General features: G+C 45.4%; 1 protein-coding gene across 1 annotated transcript; it reads right to left on the bottom strand.

Annotated features, from left to right (window-relative positions):
• Positions 1–157: 157 nt before the first annotated feature.
• On the bottom strand, positions 158–20,769 carry NLRC3 (NLR family CARD domain containing 3). The gene is made up of 19 exons (XM_073645957.1): positions 20,626–20,769; positions 19,080–19,187; positions 17,344–17,601; positions 14,044–15,721; positions 13,867–13,953; positions 13,652–13,735; positions 12,995–13,078; positions 11,452–11,535; positions 8,841–8,924; positions 8,653–8,736; positions 5,251–5,334; positions 5,079–5,162; positions 4,351–4,434; positions 2,136–2,219; positions 1,676–1,759; positions 965–1,048; positions 733–816; positions 578–661; positions 158–381 (listed from the first exon to the last, which is right to left on the bottom strand). Exons 2-19 carry the CDS (start codon positions 19,084–19,086, stop codon positions 291–293), a joined length of 3,213 nt encoding a protein of 1,070 aa, XP_073502058.1. The 5' UTR covers positions 19,087–19,187; positions 20,626–20,769; the 3' UTR covers positions 158–290.
• Between the last annotated feature and the right edge of the window lie 2,338 nt (positions 20,770–23,107).

Here is a 23,107-nt window from a genome sequence, read left to right as displayed (position 1 = left end):
CTCTGCTCACCCCCACTTTGTATATACATCCTTCTATGTTGTGACGGGAGGTCCTATTACTTTTATCAGAGGATAGAGGGCTTGTTGTGTCTTCTAAGCATTCATCTCCCCCCAATTTTTTTTGTGTGTGAATAATGTAAAGGGAAACACCCAAAACTTTATAAGTAATAGTTTAATGAGACCACACGGTAGCATCGCCCGATTTATGGTTTCCCCAATATCCATTATGAGTCTGACACCCTTGTGCTCTGTCCAGCGTCCCCTGGTCCACCGAGCAGCATGAAGGCTCCTCACAAGTTCACCTGGCAGTGCGGGGCGTCATTCTTCAACGTATCTGAAATCACTTTGGCTCCGGATTGACCAATGTGGTTTCCCTGCAAACTGAATATTTAAAGTGTTCAATTTCCTTGCAGCGCCACCTCAGGAAAAACTAAGTACTACATCACTCCCACTGACATCAATAGGCTGTAATGCAGGGTCACCCTCCCACTATTAGGTAAGAGACATGAATGGGGGGTCTCTTACTAAAAGGGGAGGGTTAGGGCTCACCTGGATGTTGTGGGCAATGAAGACATACCTAAGGGAGACCAGAGAAGAGTTCCCAGACACTGCATTGGCAAGACAGATGGCACCGTCCAAACCGATGGAGTTTTCCTGCAAGCTGGGAGAACAAGATGGCTGTTAGGTATCTGCCTGCATTACATTATAGACCTTCCCATGTGTGGTCCTTACTTTAGAATCTGCAGGGCGCCATTAACCTTCAGCGCAGCCGCCAAAGCCTTAGCGCCTCGAAGGCCAATATTGTTCCCTCGTAAACTAAAGAAAGGCAAAAAATGGATGAATCATCAAGATCTATAGATGTAGCAGAGCTGAACGTGTCATTCAACTCTGTATATAATCACTACAACAGGTTTATCTGCAATATGACAAAATTAGCTTTGCTACATCTGTGCAAGGTACTTACTCCAGTGCGGTCAGAGTCTTGTTCACCATCAGAGCCTCTCCTAGAGCCTGTGCTCCCGGAGGTCCGACGGCTGCACCCTGCAGACTGTGACATAATAAACCATAATCAGATACAGGAGGAATGTATTGGGCTGAAATGTACTTTCATGTATTGGAATCGATGTGTTATTACAGTTTTCACATCAGGTACTGCAGCACCAAGTTGATATTTCCTGTTTTCTGCAGTTTAATTTCCAGCTTTGCTTTGTAGATTGGGACAGAGTCAGCAGAGACCTCTCATCATTAGCAGGAGATGGATCTATTGACTGATGACTGCTCAATTCTTCTGCTAGAGACTACACACACCGAGAATACTCCGTATGTAGCTTTCCTGCCGCTCCTCGGTCATTGCGGGCAGGGTTATACTCCGCCAGTATGGCGATATCAGTTTATGGTGACTTTTCTGTCAACTTCCATTCCTTGCAGCTAACATAAATCATCACACCCCAGGTGATTCCTGTTTCTCAGGTCTGTATTTGTGTTTTAACCCCAGTGAATGCTACATTTGCCAATTTTCCCCCATTTTCAGGCACTTATTCCAACTTCTCCCACTTAGGTCTTCTTGCCATCTCTGTGTGCTCCTCATCCTTCTTATGCTCATCTGCCATTGTTTCATTCATTCTTCCATAATCTCCCCACTACTTCCACATGACGGGTCCACTGAATGACTTACCAAAGAGCAGAAAGCGTGCAGTTATCTTGCAGGGCGCTAGCCAGCGCACACGTTCCCTCGTCTCCAATGGCATTTTCCTGTAAACTAATCAGATTGGAATAGTTATACCGTTTATTATTCAAAAACTGGAACTTATAACTTTTCAGGTGTATATTCTATCTCGTATCCAGTACTTAGTGCTTGTGTAGAATAAATTCTGTCTGGCTGCAGCACCACTAGAGGGAGCTCAGGAGCTTACTGTATACATTGAATTCAATAAATAGGATTTAACTCCCTGAGCTCCCCTTAGTGGTGGCTGCAGGGAGATAGAATTTACTCTACCTCTATCTATGGGGATTTGGAGCACCAACCAGTACAAGGATAAATTAGAAAATTATTCAGCACAGAATATTAGACATGAGTATGAAACGTGGCCTTATATTATTTACCTCTTATATACCCACATTTTGTTTATACTTACTCTAAAAGGCGCAGACACTGGTTAACACGAAGGGCTCCTGCAAGTGACCGTGCCGAGCCCGCCCGTAAAAAATTCCACTGGAGACTGACGGAGAGGAAGTAGATGGTGTTAACATGGTGAACATGTCATGGTGATTTAGCCCTCCCCTCCCTTAAAGTGCCACCAAAAAGTTATCCAGGACAGTGACCTAATGATAAGTAGCCTGGTGGGCAGGTTAAGTAGTCCTGTGGGCGGGTTAAGTAGTCCTGTGGGAGGGTTCAGTAGTATTGTGGGCGTGTTCAGTAGTCCGGCAAGTGGGTTTCACTTGTCCCGTGGGCGGGTTCAGTATTCTGGTAGGCGGGTTAAGTAGTCCTGTGGGCGGGTTCAGTAGTATTGTGGGTGTGTTAAGTAGTCCGGAAAGTGGGTTTCAGTTGTCCCATGGGCAGGTTAAGTAGTCCGGCAGGTGGTTCAGTATTCTGGTGGGCGGGTTATGTACTTCGGTGGGCGGGTTAAGTAGTCCTGTGGGCGGGTTCAGTAGTATTGTGGGTGTGTTAAGTAGTCCGGAAAGTGGGTTTCAGTTGTCCCATGGGCAGGTTAAGTAGTCCGGCAGGTGGTTCAGTATTCTGGTGGGCGGGTTATGTACTTCGGTGGGCGGGTTAAGTAGTGTTACGCACACGCCCGGACTGACTGGCGTGAGCGTGGTTAGTGATCCCACTAGACCATGAACCGAGGAGTGCCTGGAGGGGCGTGACTAAGTATCAACTCTGTCCGACCAAGGTCGCACGGCGGCTCAATCGACTCCGTGAACCAGGGAGGAATCGAGCAGAGAGACCAGGTGCTACTCCAGGTCAGACCCCGGTCACAGCTGTTGACCCACACCGGGGAATGCAGGAACAGGCAGGTTAGGCTGGCATACTGACAGGTGGGTACTGGCAGGCACGGCTGGTATGCCGACAGGTGGGTACTGGCAGGCACAGCTGGTATGCCGACAGGTGGATACTGGCAGGCACAGCTGGTATATGGACAGGTGGGTACTGGCAGGTAGGAACGCAGGCAGGATAGGGACCAGTACAGACTGGGATACAGGAACAGAGCCGCAAGTGCAGTAGACAAGCAGAGCAGAGCAAAACCCGCAGGTGCGGTAGACAAGCAGAGCAGAGCAAAACCTACAGGTGCGGTAGACAAGCAGAGCAGAGCAAAACCCGCAGGTGCGGTAGACAAGCAGAGCAGATACACACAAGGTACTTACAATGAAGTAGCGAGTGGACTCTAAACTCACAAACAGAAGTACAGAGACAACGAGTTGGAGTTAGGTGCAAGTTCAGACACTGCAGGAAAAGGAAAGATATGAACATAGAGACAAACAAGTAACGGGCTAGGACACTGTTCAGACAGGAACTGAACCAGGAACAAGATACAGGAACGAGCCTGGGAACTCAGCCCCCAAGGTGGCGGAAACAGACTAGAAGTCGCAGATACAGGCAACGGGCCTGGGTATACAGCCCCCAGGGTGGCGGAAGAGACTAGAAGTCACAGATACAGGTAACAGGCCTGGGTACTCAGCCCCCAGGGTGGCGGAAACAGACAAGATACAGAACAGGACCTGGCAACTCGGTTGCACAGAACACACTGAAAGAAAGTGTTGCTCAGGCCCCTCCTACTGGGTGGAGGGGGTTTAAGTATCCAGTGACTCACAGCAATAGGCTGGGGAGGCATTAGGACTGCGCACACTGTAAGTTTAAGAATCAGGCAGTAACCGCGCCGCCGCCCTAAGCAATCAGACAAGAGACATGCACACAGCAGGTAATGGAGCAAAGTGTGCAGCCTGGACTGATAGGTAAGATGGCGGTCTTGCATGGTGGGAGGTGGTAAGCCATGCCAGCACGCTGCCAGGGATGTTTCAAGTAGTCCTGTGAGCGGGTTAAGTAGTCCTGTGGGCGGTTTCTCAGGAGCGTCTCACTGGCTTGATTGACATCCCATAGACCATGGGGGATGTAGTGGCCCTGGCCTTTTCTGTGTGTGCTGGGGGGGGAGGCCATTGCTGGAGGTCACCATTGCTCTTGCTACGTGGCTTTCCGCTCTGACTCACAAAAGAGTACAGAGTCGGCGTCCGCGATATCAATATGCCGTATTTCTGATTGGACAGCCCCTTTAACAGCTTTGATCTTTACCGTTTACTAAAAATCAGAAAAAAAGAAAGGCCGACTCACGGCTGTCGTCCGTTGTGAGAACTTACTGTAGAGTCTCCAGGCTCCGGTTCTCCCGCAGCGCTCCGGATAGAGCCTCCACGCCTTCATCGTGCAGCAGATTCGCCGTCAGACTGAGGGGGTCATAAATATACTGAGTTACTATATGGCATCTCAGTCAGAAGTTGCCACATTGCTGTAACATATAATCCTGGTAAGGCGCATGCTCGGTGACCGGGTGACCAAACGTTATAGAATCCAGTATGGTTGAAAATGGTTGCCACTTATTGCAGCTCTGAGTGGAAAGTAACCATCTGTACCCCTTATCAGGTCAACTATATCACATTTACATGGCTTTTTTTGGAAGCAGTACATATGCTGTTTAACATTTGCCCCTCCTGGTAACAATTAAAGGGGTGGTCCTGGATTTTAAGAAATTTTGTAAATTTGGTAAAATTAAAGAAGCATAACCTTAACCTCTTAAATTGCTGCCCCAGCATCTGATACATGTCTGCTGATCTTTCTACAGTGGTAACATGCCTTATATCTATGTGACCACTGCTGACAATCACTGGCCTTGGCATGTGTGCGACAGGACCACCATGGCCAGTACATGGCTGCAGCAGACATGTTGATGTGAGTCACGTCACCATTGCAAGAATGACAGGGATAACAAGAGGCGAGGCTTTACCACCCCTTTAAGCAGGTTTAGCTGAGCCAAGCAGTTGTACTAGTGGAAGGTAGGTGTTAATATCCCTTTAAGTTTGACTATACTTACTCCAAATGTGTCAGAGTGGTATTTTTTTGGAGAGACCGTGCCAGGGCCTGGGCGCCCTCAATGCTGATGGAGTTCTCCCGCAAACTGCGAAATAGAGGAAAACAGCAAAAAAATATATAATATATGCGGTATTTGAACCTATCACCGTCTATAGGAAACGCTGAGGACTCACTTCAGATGTCTGAGACCGCGGTTCTGGCTCAGGCCACCGGTCAGGAACTTCAGGCCATGATTACTGATGGAATTACTCTGCAGGCTGAACAGAAAGAAGCGCAGTGTGAACATGCATAAAAAAACTTCTGCAGAAATGGGAAATCTACAAATCCCACCATCTATAGAAGAAGAAAAAAGTAATAGTCATTCATTTTAAAGGGACCTTCTACCTCTTAAAACTCTGTCTAGGCAGAGCCTGAAGGTTCTGCAAGGACCCTCAGGTTACGTGACCTGAGAATGTGACATGTCCTGAAGGTCTTGGCAGGTTTTCAAGCTCTATCTAGACTCAGCAGAGACCAGTTCAGTTGCACAGGAGCAGCGAGCAGGGGTGTGACAGGCAAATGTGATGCTTGTGTGGGAGGGACTGTAGGGGTCATCATACTGTGTGGGGGGCATCATACTGCATGTGTGGGTGGACACTTAGAGCATCATACTGTATGGGGGATCATATGAAACAGCATGAGGGGGACAGTTGGGGCACTATTCTGTGTAGAGTGGCTATAGGGACGTGAATTATGTGGGTAAATGCACTGTGGGGGCATCATATTGTTTGTGGGAGTATGTACACATCATACTATGTGTGGTGAATGTACTGTGGGGACATCATACTGTGTGTGGGGGAATGTACTATGGGGCATCATACTGTATGTAAGGGAATGTACTGTGGGGACATCATACTGTATGTAAGGGATTGTACTGTGGGGACATCATACTGTGTGGGGGAATGTACTGTGGGGACATCATACTGTGTGTGGGGGAATGTACTGTGGGGACATCATACTGTGTGGGGGAATGTACTGTGGAGACATCATATTGTGTGTGTGTGTGTGGGAATGTACTGTGGGGACATCATACTGTGTGTGGGGGAATGTACTGTGGGGCCATCATACTGTGTGTGTGGAAATGTACTGTGGGGCCATCATACTGTGTGTGGGGGGAATGTACTGTGGGGCCATCATACTGTGTGTGGGAGAATGTACTATGGGGCATCATACTGTGTGTGTGGGAATGTACTATGGGGCATCATACTGTGTGGGGGAATGTACTGTGGAGACATCATATTGTGTGTGTGTGGGAATGTAGTGTGGGGGCATCATACTGTGTGTGTGGAAATGTACTGTGGGGACATCATACTGTGTGTGGGGGAATGTATTGTGGAGGAATGTATTGTGGGGCCATCATACTGTGTGTGGGGGAATGTATTGTGGGGCCATCATACTGTGTGTGGGGGGAATGTACTGTGGGGCCATCATACTGTGTGTGGGAGAATGTACAATGGGGCATCATACTGTGTGTGTGGGAATGTACTATCGGGCATCATACTGTGTGGGGGGAATGTACTGTGGGGCCATCATACTGTGTGTGGGAGAATGTACTATGGGGCATCATATTGTGTGTGTGGGAATGTACTATAGGGCATCATACTGTGTGTGTGGAAATGTACTGTGGGGACATCATACTGTGTGTGGGGGAATGTACTGTGGGGACATCATACTGTGTGTGGGGGAATGTATTGTGGAGGAATGTATTGTGGGGCCATCATACTGTGTGTGGGGGAATGTATTGTGGGGCATCATACTGTGTGTGGGGGAATGTATTGTGGGGCCATCATACTGTGTGTGGGGGAATGTATTGTGGGGCCATCATACTGTGTGTGGGGGAATGTATTGTGGGGCCATCATACTGTGTGTGGGGGAATGTATTGTGGGGCCATCATACTGTGTGTGGGGGAATGTATTGTGGGGCCATCATACTGTGTGTGGGGGAATGTATTGTGGGGCCATCATACTGTGTGGGGGGAATGTATTGTGGGGCCATCATACTGTGTGTGGGGGAATGTATTGTGGGGCCATCATACTGTGTGTGTGGGAATGTATTGTGGGGACATCATACTGTGTGTAAGGGGAAGTACTGTGGGGACATCATACTGTGTGTGTGGGAATGTATTGTGGGGACATCATACTGTGTGTGTGGGAATGTATTGTGGGGGCATCATACTGTGTGTGTGGGAATGTAGTGTGGGGGCATCATACTGTGTGTGTGGGAATGTAGTGTGGGGGCATCATACTGTGTGTGTGTGGGAATGTACTGTGGGGGCATCATACTGTGTGTGTGGGAATGTACTGTGGGGGCATCATACTGTGTGTGTGGGAATGTATTGTGGGGGCATCATACTGTGTGTGTGGGAATGTAGTGTGGGGGCATCATACTGTGTGTGTGGGAATGTACTGTGGGGGCATCATACTGTGTGTGGGGGAATGTATTGTGGGGCCATCATACTGTGTGTGTGGGAATGTATTGTATGGCCATCATACTGTGTGTGGGGGGAATGTATTGTGGGGCCATCATACTGTGTATGGGAGAATGTATTGTGGGGGCATCATACTGTGTGTGGGGGAATGTATTGTGGGGGCATCATACTGTGTGTGGGGGAATGTATTGTGGGGGCATCATACTGTGTGTGGGGGAATGTATTGTGGGGGCATCATACTGTGTATGGGAGAATGTATTGTGGGGGCATCATACTGTGTGTGTGGGAATGTATTGTGGGGGCATCATACTGTGTATGGGAGAATGTATTGTGGGGGCATCATACTGTGTGTGGGGGAATGTATTGTGGGGGCATCATACTGTGTGTGGGGGAATGTGCGGTGGGGACATCTTTGTGTGTGTGCGTACATAGGCTGTGGCGGCCATGAAAGGGGTACTGTACTGTTCTGTGTGGGAATACTAATGGGCTTCAGGGAGCAATATTTCTGTGTGGGTACATATAAAGGATTAGGCGAGGTAAGGGAAATAGTGTAAAATAGAAAGTGCTGTTGCCCACACTATATGTCCCTCTTTCCTGATTTTCACAGGTAGGATGTGCACTTCAGCTGAAGGATAAGGAACTGCACTGACACAAAGAGGAAATAAATACTGATATATTATTACAGAGATTAGTCATCCCGCATAATATGCAACTGTGAGAAACAATCCGATGTGTCTGTAAAAAATCAGGTACGGTACGGGCCCACAGCTGTCTATGGCCACCATCCATATAACATGGAGCCGTAATAGGGCTGCATGAGGTCCTAGATTTTGTATGGCAACTGTTTACTTAAAGGGGTGTTCCAGTCTCTCCTGGTGTTAACTAAATCTAGGGCGCTGATAATACGAATAGAGCCAAGTGCAGATTTGGTGAAACGTCCGGGCGAATGTGCAACCTGCCGGTCCGTTTAACTTTTTCTGGCCTCAGTCTTACCGCCAGGGGGGAGAACCAGGTAAAAACGGGGAACAAGGCAATCAGTGGGTCCCACATTGTCCTGACCTGTTCTCCATCCCTCCGACCCCCCATTCATAGATGTAAGAGACGACTTACTCCAGGGTGATTAAACTTGAGTTTGCAGTGAGAGCTTCAGCCAAGGCCGCGGCTCCCTGGTCTCCCAGGCTGTTGCTTGATAACCTGCAAGAAACCCACCCGAAGGATGTGAAATCACGAGAACTTCCTCTTTATGACGCCGTGCGGTGGCCTGATTGGTCAGGAACACGACAGAGCAGATCACTCACCACAGCTCCTGGAGTACCTGGTTCTCCTTCAGACTGGACGCCAGGCCCTCCGCTCCCGCAGCTTCAATGCAGTTCTTCTTAATACTGTTGTAAGGCAAGATGGAGTTTTGATACTTCATTTTTCAGTGGAAATAGCCATATGAGGACTTGTTTTTTTTTTACAGCTTTTTTTTTGGAGGGGGTGAGCGACTGTAAAATGGACTTTTACAGGCACAATAATACCAAATATGTTTGTTTTTAATTTCTTAATTTTATAATTGAGAGAGGGGGGATTTCAATTTTTATATTATCTTACATTTAATATATATATAATGTGTATATACAGTACAGACCAAAAGTTTGGTTGCACCTTCTCATTTAAAGATTTTTCTGTATTTTCATGACTATGAAAATTGTACATTCACACTGAAGGCATCAAATCTATGAATTAACACATGTGGAATTATATACTTAACAAAAAAGTGTGAAACAACTGAAAATATGTCTTATATTCTAGGTTCTTCAAAGTAGCCACCTTTTGCTTTGATGACTGCTTTGCACACTCTTGGCATTCTCTTGATGAGCTTCAAGAGGTAGTCACCAGAAATGGTCTTCCAACAATCTTGAAGGAGTTCCCAGAGATGCTTAGCACTTGTTGGCCCTTTTGCCTTCACTCTGCGGTCCAGCTCACCCCAAACCATCTCGATGGGGTTCAGGTCTGGTGACTGTGGAGGCCAGGTCATCTGGCGTAGCACCCCATCACTCTCCTTCTTGGTCAAATAGCCCTTACACAGCCTGGAGGTGTGTTTGGGGTCATTGTCCTGTTGAAAAATAAATGATGGACCAACTAAACGCAAACCGGATGGAATAGCATGCCGCTGCAAGATGCTGTGGTAGCCATGCTGGTTCAGTATGCCTTCAATTTTGAATAAATCCCCAACAGTGTCACCAGCAAAGCACCCCCACACCATCACACCTCCTCCTCCATGCTTCACGGTGGGAACCAGGCATGTAGAGTCCATCCGTTCACCTTTTCTGTGTCGCACAAAGACACGGTGGTTGGAACCAAAGATCTCAAATTTGGACTCATCAGACCAAAGCACAGATTTCCACTGGTCTAATGTCCATTCCTTGTGTTCTTTAGCCCAAACAAGTCTCTTCTGCTTGTTGCCTGTCCTTAGCAGTGGTTTCCTAGCAGCTATGTTACCATGAAGGCCTGCTGCACAAAGTCTCCTCTTAACAGTTGTTGAAGAGATGTGTCTGCTGCTAGAACTCTGTGTGGCATTGACCTGGTCTCTAATCTGAGCTGCTGTTAACCTGCGATTTCTGAGGCTGGAGACTTGGATAAACTTATCCTCAGAAGCAGAGGTGACTCTTGGTCTTCCTTTCCTGGGGCCGTCCTCATGTGAGCCAGTTTCTTTGTAGCGCTTGATGGTTTTTGCAACTGCACTTGGGGACACTTTCAAAGTTTTCCCAATTTTTCGAACTGACTGACCTTCATTTCTTAAAGTAATGATGGCCACTCGTTTTTCTTTAGTTAGCTGCTTTTTTCTTGCCATAATACAAATTCTAACAGTCTATTCAGTAGGACTATCAGCTGTATATGCACCAGACTTCTGCACAACACAACTGATGGTCCCAACCCCATTTATAAGGCAAGAAATCCCACTTACTAAACCTGACAGGGCACACCTGTGAAGTGAAGACCATTTCCGGTGACTACCTCTTGAAGCTCATCAAGAGAATGCCAAGAGTGTGCAAAGCAGTCATCAAAGCAAAAGGTGGCTACTTTGAAGAACCTAGAATATAAGGCATATTTTCAGTTGTTTCACACTTTTTTTTTAAGTATATAATTCCACATGTGTTAATTCATAGTTTTGATGCCTTCAGTGTGAATGTACAATTTTCAAAGTCATGAAAATACAGAAAAATCTTTAAATGAGGTGTGTCCAAACTTTTGGTCTGTACTGTATATGTATATATATTTATTTATTTAATTTTTTTACTGTATATTTTATTTTAGTCCCCTTGGGGGACTCCATTGTTATGCAGTACATAGGGCAAGCGATCTTCTATGAAGCCCATAGGAGCACCAAGATTGTGGTGAAGGAGCGGCAGTAGACCCTCTGCTACAATTGCAACCTATCTTCTCCCCAATCTCCTAGCGGGAAGTGGAGCAATGGATGCTGGAATGATTGCGCCACTCAATCGTGCCATTTAAATGCCTTTGTCAGAGATTGAGGTTGGCATTTAAATGGTTAAACAGCAGCGATCAGAGCTAGCTCCTGTGGTTGCTGTTAGAGGCAGGTGCTGACTGTATAACACAGCCTGCGCTTGCACAGTGGAAAGCAAGTTCAGCTCCTGAGTCCACTCCATACATCCGCACCCATTACAGGACGTACTATTACATCTTACGTCGGAAAGGGGTTAATATGGGACCCCAATGGATAATTTGTGGGGGTGTAGAGGAAGCAGTCACACCTGGTGCCTGCAGGGGCCAAATGCTGCTCGACCACATAAGCCAGTAGTATTACAGATGGCCCATGGTAGGTCCAGGTTACAGATTTGGCAGTGGGGTCCAGGATCTTGACGTTACGCTGAAGCATCACATATGTGACATGCATCCACTTACTTCAGGGCCCTCAGCTTGCGGTTCTTCCGTAGAGACTGCGCCAGGTGCTCGGCCCCCTCCGATTTGATGCGGTTGTTTTGTAGACTGTAAGAAAGATAAAGGCACAACCCCAATTACCGAGAATCTGAGAAGTAGACTCTGGACTAGGGTGGAGGGCCAGGTCTCCGGTTGTACATGAAGCTTCCATGGAACAAGGAAAAACACCTCATTAATACATCGAAGTTGGCCAAGGGTTGGCATTAGGGAAATGCTCTGTGTATGAGGTGCATCAGCCGTCCGTGCTGTAGGGGGCCCCACTGATGGACTAGCGGCCAAATATTGTGACCAACACAAATTTTAACATTAATTGTATAGCAGAATTATTTATACATTGTACAGTGCCATACTTCTGTATAGCACTGTTATTTGGTCACTATCATGATATACGAACACTACATGTTGGTATTATATGCGCAATATATGAGGGAATATTATTTGGTTAATGTACGTCGGTGTTATATAAAAACTGTGAGGTGGTATTATTTGGTCACTGTATAATGGTAATATATGAGCACTATAAGGTTGTATTATTTGCTCACTGTATGGGGGATATTATATGAGCATTATATGTCGGTATATGAGCACTATATGGTGGTATTTGGTCACTATGTTGGTATTATATGGGAAATGTGAGGTGGTATTATTTGGTCACTGTATGGGAATATTATAAGCATTATATGTCGGTATTATATGAGCACTATATGTTGGTTTTATTTGGTCACTATATGTTAGTATTACATGAGAACTGTGAGGTGGCATTATTTGGATACAGTATAACGGTATTAAATGAGCACTATAAAGTCGTATTGTTTGGTCACTGTATGTCGGTATTATGTGAGCACCACAATGTGGTATTATTTAGTAACTGTATGTTAGTATTACATGAGCACTATATGGCGGTATTATTTGGTCATTTTATGGTGGTATTATATGAGCACTATTAGGTGGCATTATTTGGTCACTTTATGATTGTATTATATAAGCACTATTAGGTGGTATTATTTGGTCATTGTATGCCATTATTTTATAAGCACTATAAGGCAGTATTATATAAGTACTGTGTTGCAGTATTTATTTAAACAACTGTATGGAAGTATTATTATTCTATACCCCATGTAGACGGCACCTCTGGAAGGAGCAGCCCAGGGCACAAAGCAATGTAAGGCCAGTGCTGGCTACAGATGACTGTGACTGGCAGTGACACATCTGCTAAGTGCAGACTGGGAGATCTTGTAGATCACATTCGTTAGTACTGGCAGTGAGCACTACAGCGAGGCATTTGTTAGGGCAGAGTTATCAAAACTACCTAAAAGAAACAGTCTTTTTTTTTGTTGCTCATAGCAACCAATCACAACGCAGCTTTCATTTTACCAAGTCAGTTTAAGAAATTATAGCTGAGCTCTGATTCGTTTCTAGGGCCAACAAAGACAATTTTTTCTTCTTCATGTATGACTGTTGTAACAGATGATGGAGGCGTCGGTGTGACCCAGTACAGTCTACTCACTCGAGACTCGAAAGTACTTGATTATTCCTCAGATATTCCGCCAAGGCTCGGGCACCATTGGGTCCAATGATGTTGCTGTGCAGGCTGTGGCATAAAATGCAGGCAATTAATAGTATGTTTATGTCTCAAATGATGTACAGGGTAGCTACCTCCAATAGGTGGCACTAGAGCAAGCGTTGTAGGCCACTGCCCCTGGGCAAGCGTCGTGGCCCACAGACCCCCTGGGCAAGCGTCGTGGCCCACAGACCCCCCAGGCAAGCATCGTGGCCCACAGACCCCCTGAGCAAGTGTCGTGGCCCACAGACCCCCCCTGGGCAAGCGTCGTGGCTCACAGACCCCCTGAGCAAGTGTCGTGGCCCACAGACCCCCCCTGGGCAAGCGTCGTGGCTCACAGACCCCACCGGGCAAGTGTCGTGGCCCACAGACCCCACCAGGCAAGTGTCGTGGCCCACAGACCCCACCAGACAAGTGTCGTGGTTCACAGACCCCCCCAGGCAAACGTCGTGGCTCACAAACCCCACCAGACAAGTGTCGTGGTTCACAGACCCCCCCAGGCAAACGTCGTGGCTCACAAACCCCCCCCCCCCCCGGTCAAGCGTCGTGGCTTCATACCGCAATTACATCCTACAAGTTCCCCTCTGATTCATGGAGACTCACTCAAGAGATGATAGAGTCCGGTTCACCATGAGAGCTTTGCCCAACACTTTAATACCACGATTACCCAACTGGTTCTCTGCAAGGCTGGAAATAAAGAACATCGGGAAAAGGCAGATTTATTCACTGGCGATAGATTGCGTCTCCATGAACCCAAGACCTCTACTCATATTACCTGTATTTTAGGACAGACAGATATTTGCTCATGGGCTACTCACCTGATTTTCTGGATGGTACAGTCTTTAGCGCGCAGGATGGTGGCCAACAGTTCCATAACATCATCCTTAAAGTTGTTATTCTCCATTCTGTACAAAGAAATGTATATGAGATGCAAACTCCCCATATCGCACATGTAATACCATGTCTTGGATAGTCCCAAGACTTGTAGTAATTACCGGAGGTTGGTGCAGTACTGGAGCTGAGGGAGGAAGTTCTGGACTAGTCCATAATTCAGGCATTGGTTGAGGTTCGTTTCTTGGGAACAGCTGCCTGACACACGTAACAAATATGCAAGAGCAGAACTTGTCAATGGGTTCAGTTGACCCCTAAGAGTCCCCGTCTTCAGAGCCTCATCCACCGCACTGATCAGCTCAGTATGACCCATCTCGTAAAGGCAGCACACCAAGTTCACCATCCCTCCAGAGATCGTCTTTCCCGCACTGAGCAAGCTCTGAAGGTGATCTATAGCCGACCCACGATGGTTGCTTGGTTCCTCTTTACTTGGAAGACATCCGGCTAGGACACGCGGGACCTGTGGTGAAAGAAGTCCAGATAGGAAACGGAGAAAAATAGACAGCTGTACTCCATCAGCTTGTAAAACGCGCTGGGTGGCATTTTTATAGTGATTGAGAAAGCCCAACTTGGGCCAAGAAACTCCACCATCGGCAAACAGGTCAAAGATTGCACGTTTGGCAGCAGAGTGGTAGTGGACGGCTGCCAGGAACTCCTGCAGCAAAAGATGGGAGAAGGCGAAAGATGAACAGGAGGGAGAGTGTTGAGAAACCAGCAATCGTGAACCTAAGCTGCCGGGTAGAACTGGGGTCTCGATCCCACAAGATTTCAGATCTGACTCATAGAAAACGGTCCGTTTTCTAAGCAGACCCTGGAATGCCAGTTTGCCCAAATTGCCAACCATTCTCCTGGAATTTGCTGGTTGTTCTATCCCTTCTGAGTCACAGAATTGGGCTTTTAAGTACCAGGAAAATATGTCCGACAACGTATCTGGTAAATGTTGATGTGTTGAGTCTTGAGCATGCAATGTAAACCCTAGAGAAAGTCCTATAATATGGCACAAGGTGGGCACAGAACAAAGGGCCTTCAAGGCACGATGACATTGTAGATGATCCCAGACCCTCTCCAGGGTGCCATTGGTGTCATGTATCAAATGATCTAGAAGATCCCTGATGTCATTTGACCCTAAACCAGAAATTTCTGTCATACGATCCACAAGCCCACCAGGAATCTTTGCAGCTGCTCCTGGTCTTGATGTAATCCACACGGTGACATCTGGCAGCAGGTTACCCCGTAAAATATTGGTAATGAGACACTCGGGAGAAAGCTCTTTCTGGGGGTCAATGCTGCCAACAGAGTCTGAGAAGTCGAGTGGTGCTCGTAATTCATCCAAGCCATCCAAAATGAGAAGAGAACTTGGCGGTAGAGTGGAAGTGCCAGGGCAAGCAATACGAACCATCTTCTCTGCAGATAGGCGATCATAAATATTTAGCTCCCACAGATTCAGAGACAACACAGATTTAATATCTGTACACAACTTGCCGCGGGTCCACTTTTCCACAAACAGTCGAACAAGAGTGCTCTTACCAGCCCCTGCCACCCCCACAGTTAGGGTGATACGTGGGGGAAGACTGACTCGTGACAATGGCATTAGCATTTTTTCAAGAGGCAACGACTTAGAGCCTGCTCGTCCTGTCTGCTCTAGTTCTAGCTGTCCAACGTCATGTTCTTGAATTTGGGCATCTTTGAGACCTTCCACCATCAGAACGGAGTCTAACTGTGCCAAAAGTGGCTGGTGATCATCGTATTCCACATTGTCCAAATGTTTCCGCACCAGTGGATCTATAAAAAGACAAATGTGGTTGAAGTACGGGACCAGTCAAAAGTTTGGACACACCTATTCACGCAATGCTTTTCCTTGTTCTTACTTGAATATGCACGTAGTAGATTCAGACTGAACTCCGCAAAAAAACACATAGGGACACATATGGAAACAAAGAGTAAAGAAATGCCTGTGAAACAAACCAGAATATGTGTTAATCCTTAGATTCCTCATCGTACCCCTCTTTTACTTTGATGTTAGCTTTACACCCCCTTGGCATTCTCTCAAGCAGCTTCGTCAGGTCATCACCAAGAATGGCTTCCAACCATTATGAATGAGTTCCCAGTTGTGCTGAGCACTTCTTGGCTGCTTTGTCTTTATTCTGCTGTCAAGATCATCCCAAACCATCTCAATTTGATTCAGGTCAGGTGATGGTGGAGCCCATGTCATTTAACGCAGTCTTCATCCCTCCTTTTCTTAGTCATATAGATCTTACATAGCCTGGAGGTGCGTTTTGGGACATTGTCCTCTTGCAGCACAAATGATGGTTTCATTACATGGAAACAGGATTGGATGGCATGTCAGTGGAGAATGCTGTGGTCACCATGCTGGTTAAGTGTGCCATGAATTTGGAATAAATCACCAGTAAAGCACCATCACACCTCCCCCTCCGTGCTTCACGGAGGGCAACACACTTTTAGAAGCCATCCGCTCACCTTTTCTGCACTTCATAAAGCCATGGAGGTTGGTACCAAAAATCTCATATTTTCACTCATCACACCACAGTGCAGATTCCCACTTATCTAATATCCAGACCTTGTGCTGCTTGGCCCAAAAAAAGTCTCTTCTTCTTTGCAGTTTTCAGTATCTGATTCTTTGCACCAATTCAGTCATAAAAGTCTGCTTCTCATAGTCTCCTCTGGACAGTGCACGGTGAGATTTGTCTGCCACTTGATGTCTGTGCATAATTTATGAGAGCTGTTATCTGAGGTGCTGTCAATTTGGGGTTTCTGAGGACGGTAACTCTGATGAACTTATCCTCTGCAGCAGAGGTAATTCTTGGTCTTCTTTCCCTGGGGCAGTCCTCATGAGAGCCAGTTTAATAATAGTGATTGATTATTTTCATGACTGCACTTGAGGGTTTCTTCAAGGTTCTAGTAATTTTCTGACTGATCTTCATGTCTTATAGTAACAATGGACTGTCGTTTTCTTTGTACTTAGTTCATTGGTTCTTGCCATATTTTGGCTTAGAGTTGTAAACTATGGATCTGTGCACCAACTCTACCTCTGTAAAACACACCTGATAGTCGCAAACATTTTTTGAAGGCCGGTTCCACAAATGAGGTCTTTGGAAGTCATTCCGGCGATGACCTGATGAAGCTGCTGGAGAGAATGCCAAAGGGATGTACAGCTGTCATCAGAGTGGCGGAGTACTATGAGGAATATAAGATTTAACACATGTTCTGGTTTGTTCTTTACTGTTTGTTTCCTTATCTGTTCATTTGTGGTTTTGCTGCCATAAGTCTGAATCTATAATGTGCACATTCAAATAAGAACAAAAAACATTGTGTGAACAAGTGTGTCCAAACTTTTCAATAAAGTTTAGACAAACCCTAGAGCTCACGTATAGGACATCACTGACCAAAATGGCGCATCCGCAGATAAAGGCAGGTACGACTCTTCTCTATGCAGTGTTGGAAAGCTTGGAGAGGCATCCTGCCCTTCCCACCTACAGTGTCCATAAGAGTCTCTGCCCTCTTGGGCAATGGTAATTCCTGAAGACGTTTCACCTCGTCTGCAGCCAACATCTGCAGATCTTGTAGCTTTGTCATGATCTCCTGGAGCGATTCCGGACAGGCACTGGATACCAGCTGTCTCCTGTACCGGAGAATCCATAGGCCTAACCACAACAGAGAGAAGTAGTTACTACCAGGTAAGCAATGCCTAAATAGCTAAAAAATCCAAGGAAATAAAACATAAACCACGGACAAATGAAAAAAATCTTGACGTGTATTTCCCTTCATTCTGGGTCAAAGAGTCAAACTCTTTGGATTTACGGTATATTTATTTTTAGGATCCCAAAATGCCAAATCTGTGTAATCACCTAATAAACATGAATTTACAAGAAATGCCCACCATATTGGTGGCTGAGCAGCTTCCTCAAATAAAGTACAATACTGGAGTCAAATACTTCAGAAGACGGAAACTCTACTAAATAACTTTACTAGCAGTAGATGTACAGAGCCACAGTGGGTTAGAAGACAGAAACTCTACTAAATAACTTTACTACCAGGAGGCGTACAGTGCTACAGTGGGTTAGAAGACAGAAACTCTACTAAATAACTTTACTACCAGGAGGTGTACAGAGCCCCAGTGGGTAAGAAAACAGAAACTCTACTAAATAACTTTACTACCAGGAGGTGTACAGAGCCACAGTGGGTTAGAAGACAAACTCTACTAAATAACTTTACTACCAGGAGGTGTACAGAGCCACAGTGGGTTAGAAGACAGAAACTCTACTAAATAACTTTACTACCAGGAGGCGTACAGTGCTACAGTGGGTTAGAAGACAGAAACTCTACTAAATAACTTTACTACCAGGAGGTGTACAGAGCCCCAGTGGGTAAGAAAACAGAAACTCTACTAAATAACTTTACTACCAGGAGGTGTACAGAGCCACAGTGGGTTAGAAGACAAACTCTACTAAATAACTTTACTAGCAGTAGATGTACAGAGCCACAGTGGGTTAGAAGACAGAAACTCTACTAAATAACTTTACTACCAGGAGGCGTACAGTGCTACAGTGGGTTAGAAGACAGAAACTCTACTAAATAACTTTACTACCAGGAGGTGTACAGAGCCCCAGTGGGTAAGAAAACAGAAACTCTACTAAATAACTTTACTACCAGGAGGTGTACAGAGCCACAGTGGGTTAGAAGACAGAAATTCTACTAAATAACTTTACTACCAGGAGGTGTACAGACCCACAGTAGGTTAGAAGACAAACTCTACTAAATAACTTTACTACCAGGAGGCGTACAGCGCCACAGTGGGTTAGAAGACAAACTCTACTAAATAACTTTACTACCAGGAGATGTACAGCGCCACAGTGGGTTAGAAGACCAGCTCTACTAAATAACTTTACTACCAGGAGGTGTACAGAGCCACTGTAGGTTAGAAGACAAGCTCTACTAAATAACTTTACTACCAGGAGGTGTACAGAGCCACAGTAGGTTAGAAGAGAGGAACTCTACTAAATAACTTTACTACCAGGAGGTGTACAGAGCCACAGTGGGTTAAGACTTTAAAAAGGTGGGCTAAGGACATGTACCCTTGAACAGCACAAAGCATATAGTGTCTAAAAGGCCATTTACAAACCTTCCATGTCATTATTTTGAAATAACACGAAGTTCCAGTATTCCAGGCGTGATCACGGTCCATGTCATCTCTTCATCTATGCTGAAGGTAGAATAAAGCCCGCTGACTCTGTATCGAAGTAATAAAACTAAATTTAGGCCAGTCCGGACATGGAATAAAAAACAAAAAACATTCATATAATAAACTCAAAACACCTTGATTATTAAAACCTTCAGTTAAAAAAGTCAAAGTCTAACCTAGCATGCTTTATATCTTCTATTTTTATCCTTTTTTTCTTGTTTTACTATGGAAACTAAAAAATGATAAAGAAATCTTCTCTGTGTCTGAAGAGTTCAGCTACATCCTCCTCTTTATTTGATGTCTGGCTGTAAGACAACTGACTGCAGCAGGAGCCTCCCCCCACTGCTAGGACTAAAGAGCAATAATCTCCACACCCTTAAACCAAGCAAAGATTACACTGATCTTCTGTGGGAGATTAACCCCTGTGTTTTCTGCAGGATTATCTAAAAGACTGACCTTCTCAGAATCAGGCAGAAAATGCTGAAAATAAACCCCTGTGATGACGACTATTTTTCTCATTTAATTTAAACATGAATTTGTCGACTTAGTTCCGATTTAAGAGGGAAACAGCATGCGAAAAAAAATATTACAAAAAGTCCAAACCAAAATGAATCCCATCCCCCAATGAACCTGAGACTTTGCCTATATCTAAAGGACCAGAACAGAAACAGGAACCCTCGTGAAGACCATTTCATGCAGACCTCTGCAAAGGGGGCAAATACTTTTTTCTAACTGCTCGTATTAAAGCAATGAAACCACTTAGATGCTGCTGTCTTCTGTGCAAGTAGCATCTAAGAGGTTGGAAATGGGGGAAGATGTCCCTTCTGATGCCCATCGGTTTCTTACACAACTAGGCAGCATTGACATAGCAGTATTACAATGTAGAAGCAATCAAGTGATCGCAAGTTCCCTATGGAGAACAATAAAAATAAATAAATTAAAAATATTATTTAAATGAAAATTAAAAAGTACTTTTCCCAAATAATAAAATCTAAAAAAAATGTAAAAAAAATAACACAATTGCTATTGCCACCTGCATGTCTTCACTAATAAAATATAATACTTATCCCATACGTTTGACTCCAAAAGGAAAAAGACACAATCTAAATCTACAACTCTCCAAAAAAAAATTAACAAAAATAGATAGAATAAAATATGTTCTGTTGACCCCAATAAAAGTTAATAAAACTACAGCTCGTACAATGATATCAACAACAAAAAAAAAAATTATAGCTTTTGGAAAGAGAGGGGCCCAATGGGACACTGTCACCCAAAGGCTCATATAATCCCAGAGCTGGCCCTCTGCTACTGACCCTGAGTGGATCCCATTGCCCTCTGCAACGGACACTATCACTCTACCGCAAACGGATCCACGAGGATCAGCCCCATTGTTATACCCATTGTCTTGAGCTAGGGTGAGTGGCGGTGTTGTATCATCACCGCTGATCTCGGTCTCCTTGCTTCAGACCGGCAGTACCTCCGTTACCTGTCACCAGTCCTCCTTGACAGCTCCTGGTGCCTCTCCCCAGCCCTCCAGCCTTGTGACCACCTTCTAAGCTCTGCTATGCGCCTGTGCTCTCCGTCTGGTCCCCTGATCTCAGCATCTCACCTCTTCCGCCTCGGCGTCTCGCCCTCTCAGGCTTCCTGTCTCAGGTCTTGAAACTAAACTTAGAAGAATAGAAAATAAAGATCAGCTTCTCATTGGAGACAATTCACAAAGAGAAACACTTACTGTAAGTGAGAGGAGAAGGGACGAGGATTCATCTAGAAATAAATGAAATACCGTATAGTTCCTGTAATCCGGAATCTGATCATCTAGAAAATCTGTAACCAATTGTTTGTAAACCAGGGGTGTGCATACCTTTGGGGCAGCTACTGAGGTGGGGGTTTCAGAGACTAAAATGTCCAACTTAGAATGCCTCCAACCCCCTATATCTGAAACAAGGGGCATAAAGAACTGCTCCACATCAAAATATGTTTATAACCGACGATAAAGGGGTATAACCATCTCCAAAATCCTATCCCAATATGTAGTAGTTGTAATAATAATAACATTAGCAAATGCCTCCAATTAGAAATGTAGTATAGTTCTTCTGATTAGCTTTCTCGGTTACCTCATATGCAGGGTCGTGCAGTAGCTTAGGTATCCATGGTTCTGACCATTCATATAGTGGCAGTTATTTGTTAGCGGCCGTAACCTTGGATACCCAATGTCCTGCGCAAGGGGTAAGTAACATAGCTAATCAGAAAAACTATACTACATTTCGAATTGGAAATATTTGCTAATATTATTTTTATTACACCTACTATACTAGGATCTTGGAGATGGGAATAACCCCTTAATGTCAGCATTTTATGACTTCTGATACAGCGGGACTGATAAAAATGCTAATTTTAATACTAGCCAGGGAAACATTTAACAAAGGATTATACAGCCATTCTGACATGGATTTTCATAGTAAAGACACCAGTCTCACCAAGTCTAATAGGTGTAAGTAATTCATGGAGTGTGTATTGTGAAATCTGGTGACTGGTGTCGTTTTAGGAAGAGATAGATAATATAGATATGAGATATATCGATAGATGAAATCTAAAGCTGCTAATATATGAGTGAAATTGGCCAAACCTGCCATTTTCGGTAGCACGTGTGTATGGGGGGCCTAATAAAATCACTCTCACAACAGATTATGTTGCTAAAATGATCACGCAAGTTGAATTTCAATATGCCCAATCCTTTCTTCTGAAGTTTACCCCTCTCACTAATGACAGCACATGTACACTTGGCCTTACTGAGTGTCATGTGTATGATGGGCCTGGAGGAGTAACTGATGGTGTCTGGCCATTTGCCATATGGGGAAAGTTAGTACATCCCCATCAAGCACATCTGCTGGTCAACCAGTCCAAAAGAAATCTGCGGATTTACCCAACATCGATTTAAAGGTGTATGGCCATCACCGAGCGTCCGTGCTGCAGGTTTATGCTCCGGGGGATGATCCTGGTGGTAATCTTTACCTGCTGTGCACAGGGGGAAGGTTCTGATGTTTTGGGTCTTTTTGCATTTATATAATTATAGAAGAAGAATATCTGCGCGGCTGACACAGGTCACACTCAGGATGTAGCAAACCACACGAGGAAGGAGACAGACCTACATGTGAGCGTAAACGCTGCAAAGTCTGGAGGCGTCCCAACACTGCTGCGTATGGTGGCTGGGGACAGCTACCTGCTTGCTGGCATCACCTATCATGGAGGGTTGGATTTATCCACAACCCTATGGCCACGGCCGCCCTGTTCCTTAGTCTTCGAAGCATTTTGAGAATTTGCCATCTTTCTACCTTGTTTTATGCACTAAGGGGTTAATCCATATCATTAGGAGGGTTCCCCAAAAAATATTTGTCACACAGTCCCCCAGCGATTAGCTGAAATCAATAGGGAAATCTGGAAGTGTTCAATGTTCCTGCAGCGCCACCAGTGGTGACATGCAGTATTACACTGTTCTCACTAAAGTCAACGGATTGTACGTGTAATGTAGGACAGGACAGGTTCTCCAGAGCGAGAGACGCTCTCTGCATCTACTCTGGCAAAAAAATGAGGCTTAAAGACTTCTCCAGCACAGACTACTGAGCAGATCTGTCTGTATTCCTCTTCATATCATCACCCACCTAAGGCAGAGGAGCGGTGCGCTCCTGAAGATTCATCATCCACTTGAGGCAGAGGAGCGGTGAGCTCCTGAAGAACCATCACGCACCCGAGGCAGTGGAGCGGTGCACATCCGAAGATTGATCACCCACTTGAGTCTGACGAGCTGTGCGCTCCTGAAGATTCATCACCCACCCAAGGCAGAGGATTGCTGCGCTCCTGAAGATTCATCACCCACCCGAGGCAGAGGAGCGGTGCGTTTCTGAAGATTCATCACCCACCCGAGGCAGAGGATCGCTGCGCTCCTGAAGATTCGCCACCCACCTAAGGCA

The sequence above is a fragment of the Phyllobates terribilis genome, unplaced genomic scaffold, assembly GCF_046119375.1.
Source record: "Phyllobates terribilis strain yellow unplaced genomic scaffold, ASM4611937v1 Scaffold_9__5_contigs__length_417890890, whole genome shotgun sequence".
Lineage (NCBI taxonomy): Eukaryota > Metazoa > Chordata > Amphibia > Anura > Dendrobatidae > Phyllobates > Phyllobates terribilis.
The sequence above is the reverse complement of the archived record's forward strand: the minus strand, read 5'-3'. Positions and strand labels throughout refer to the sequence as shown.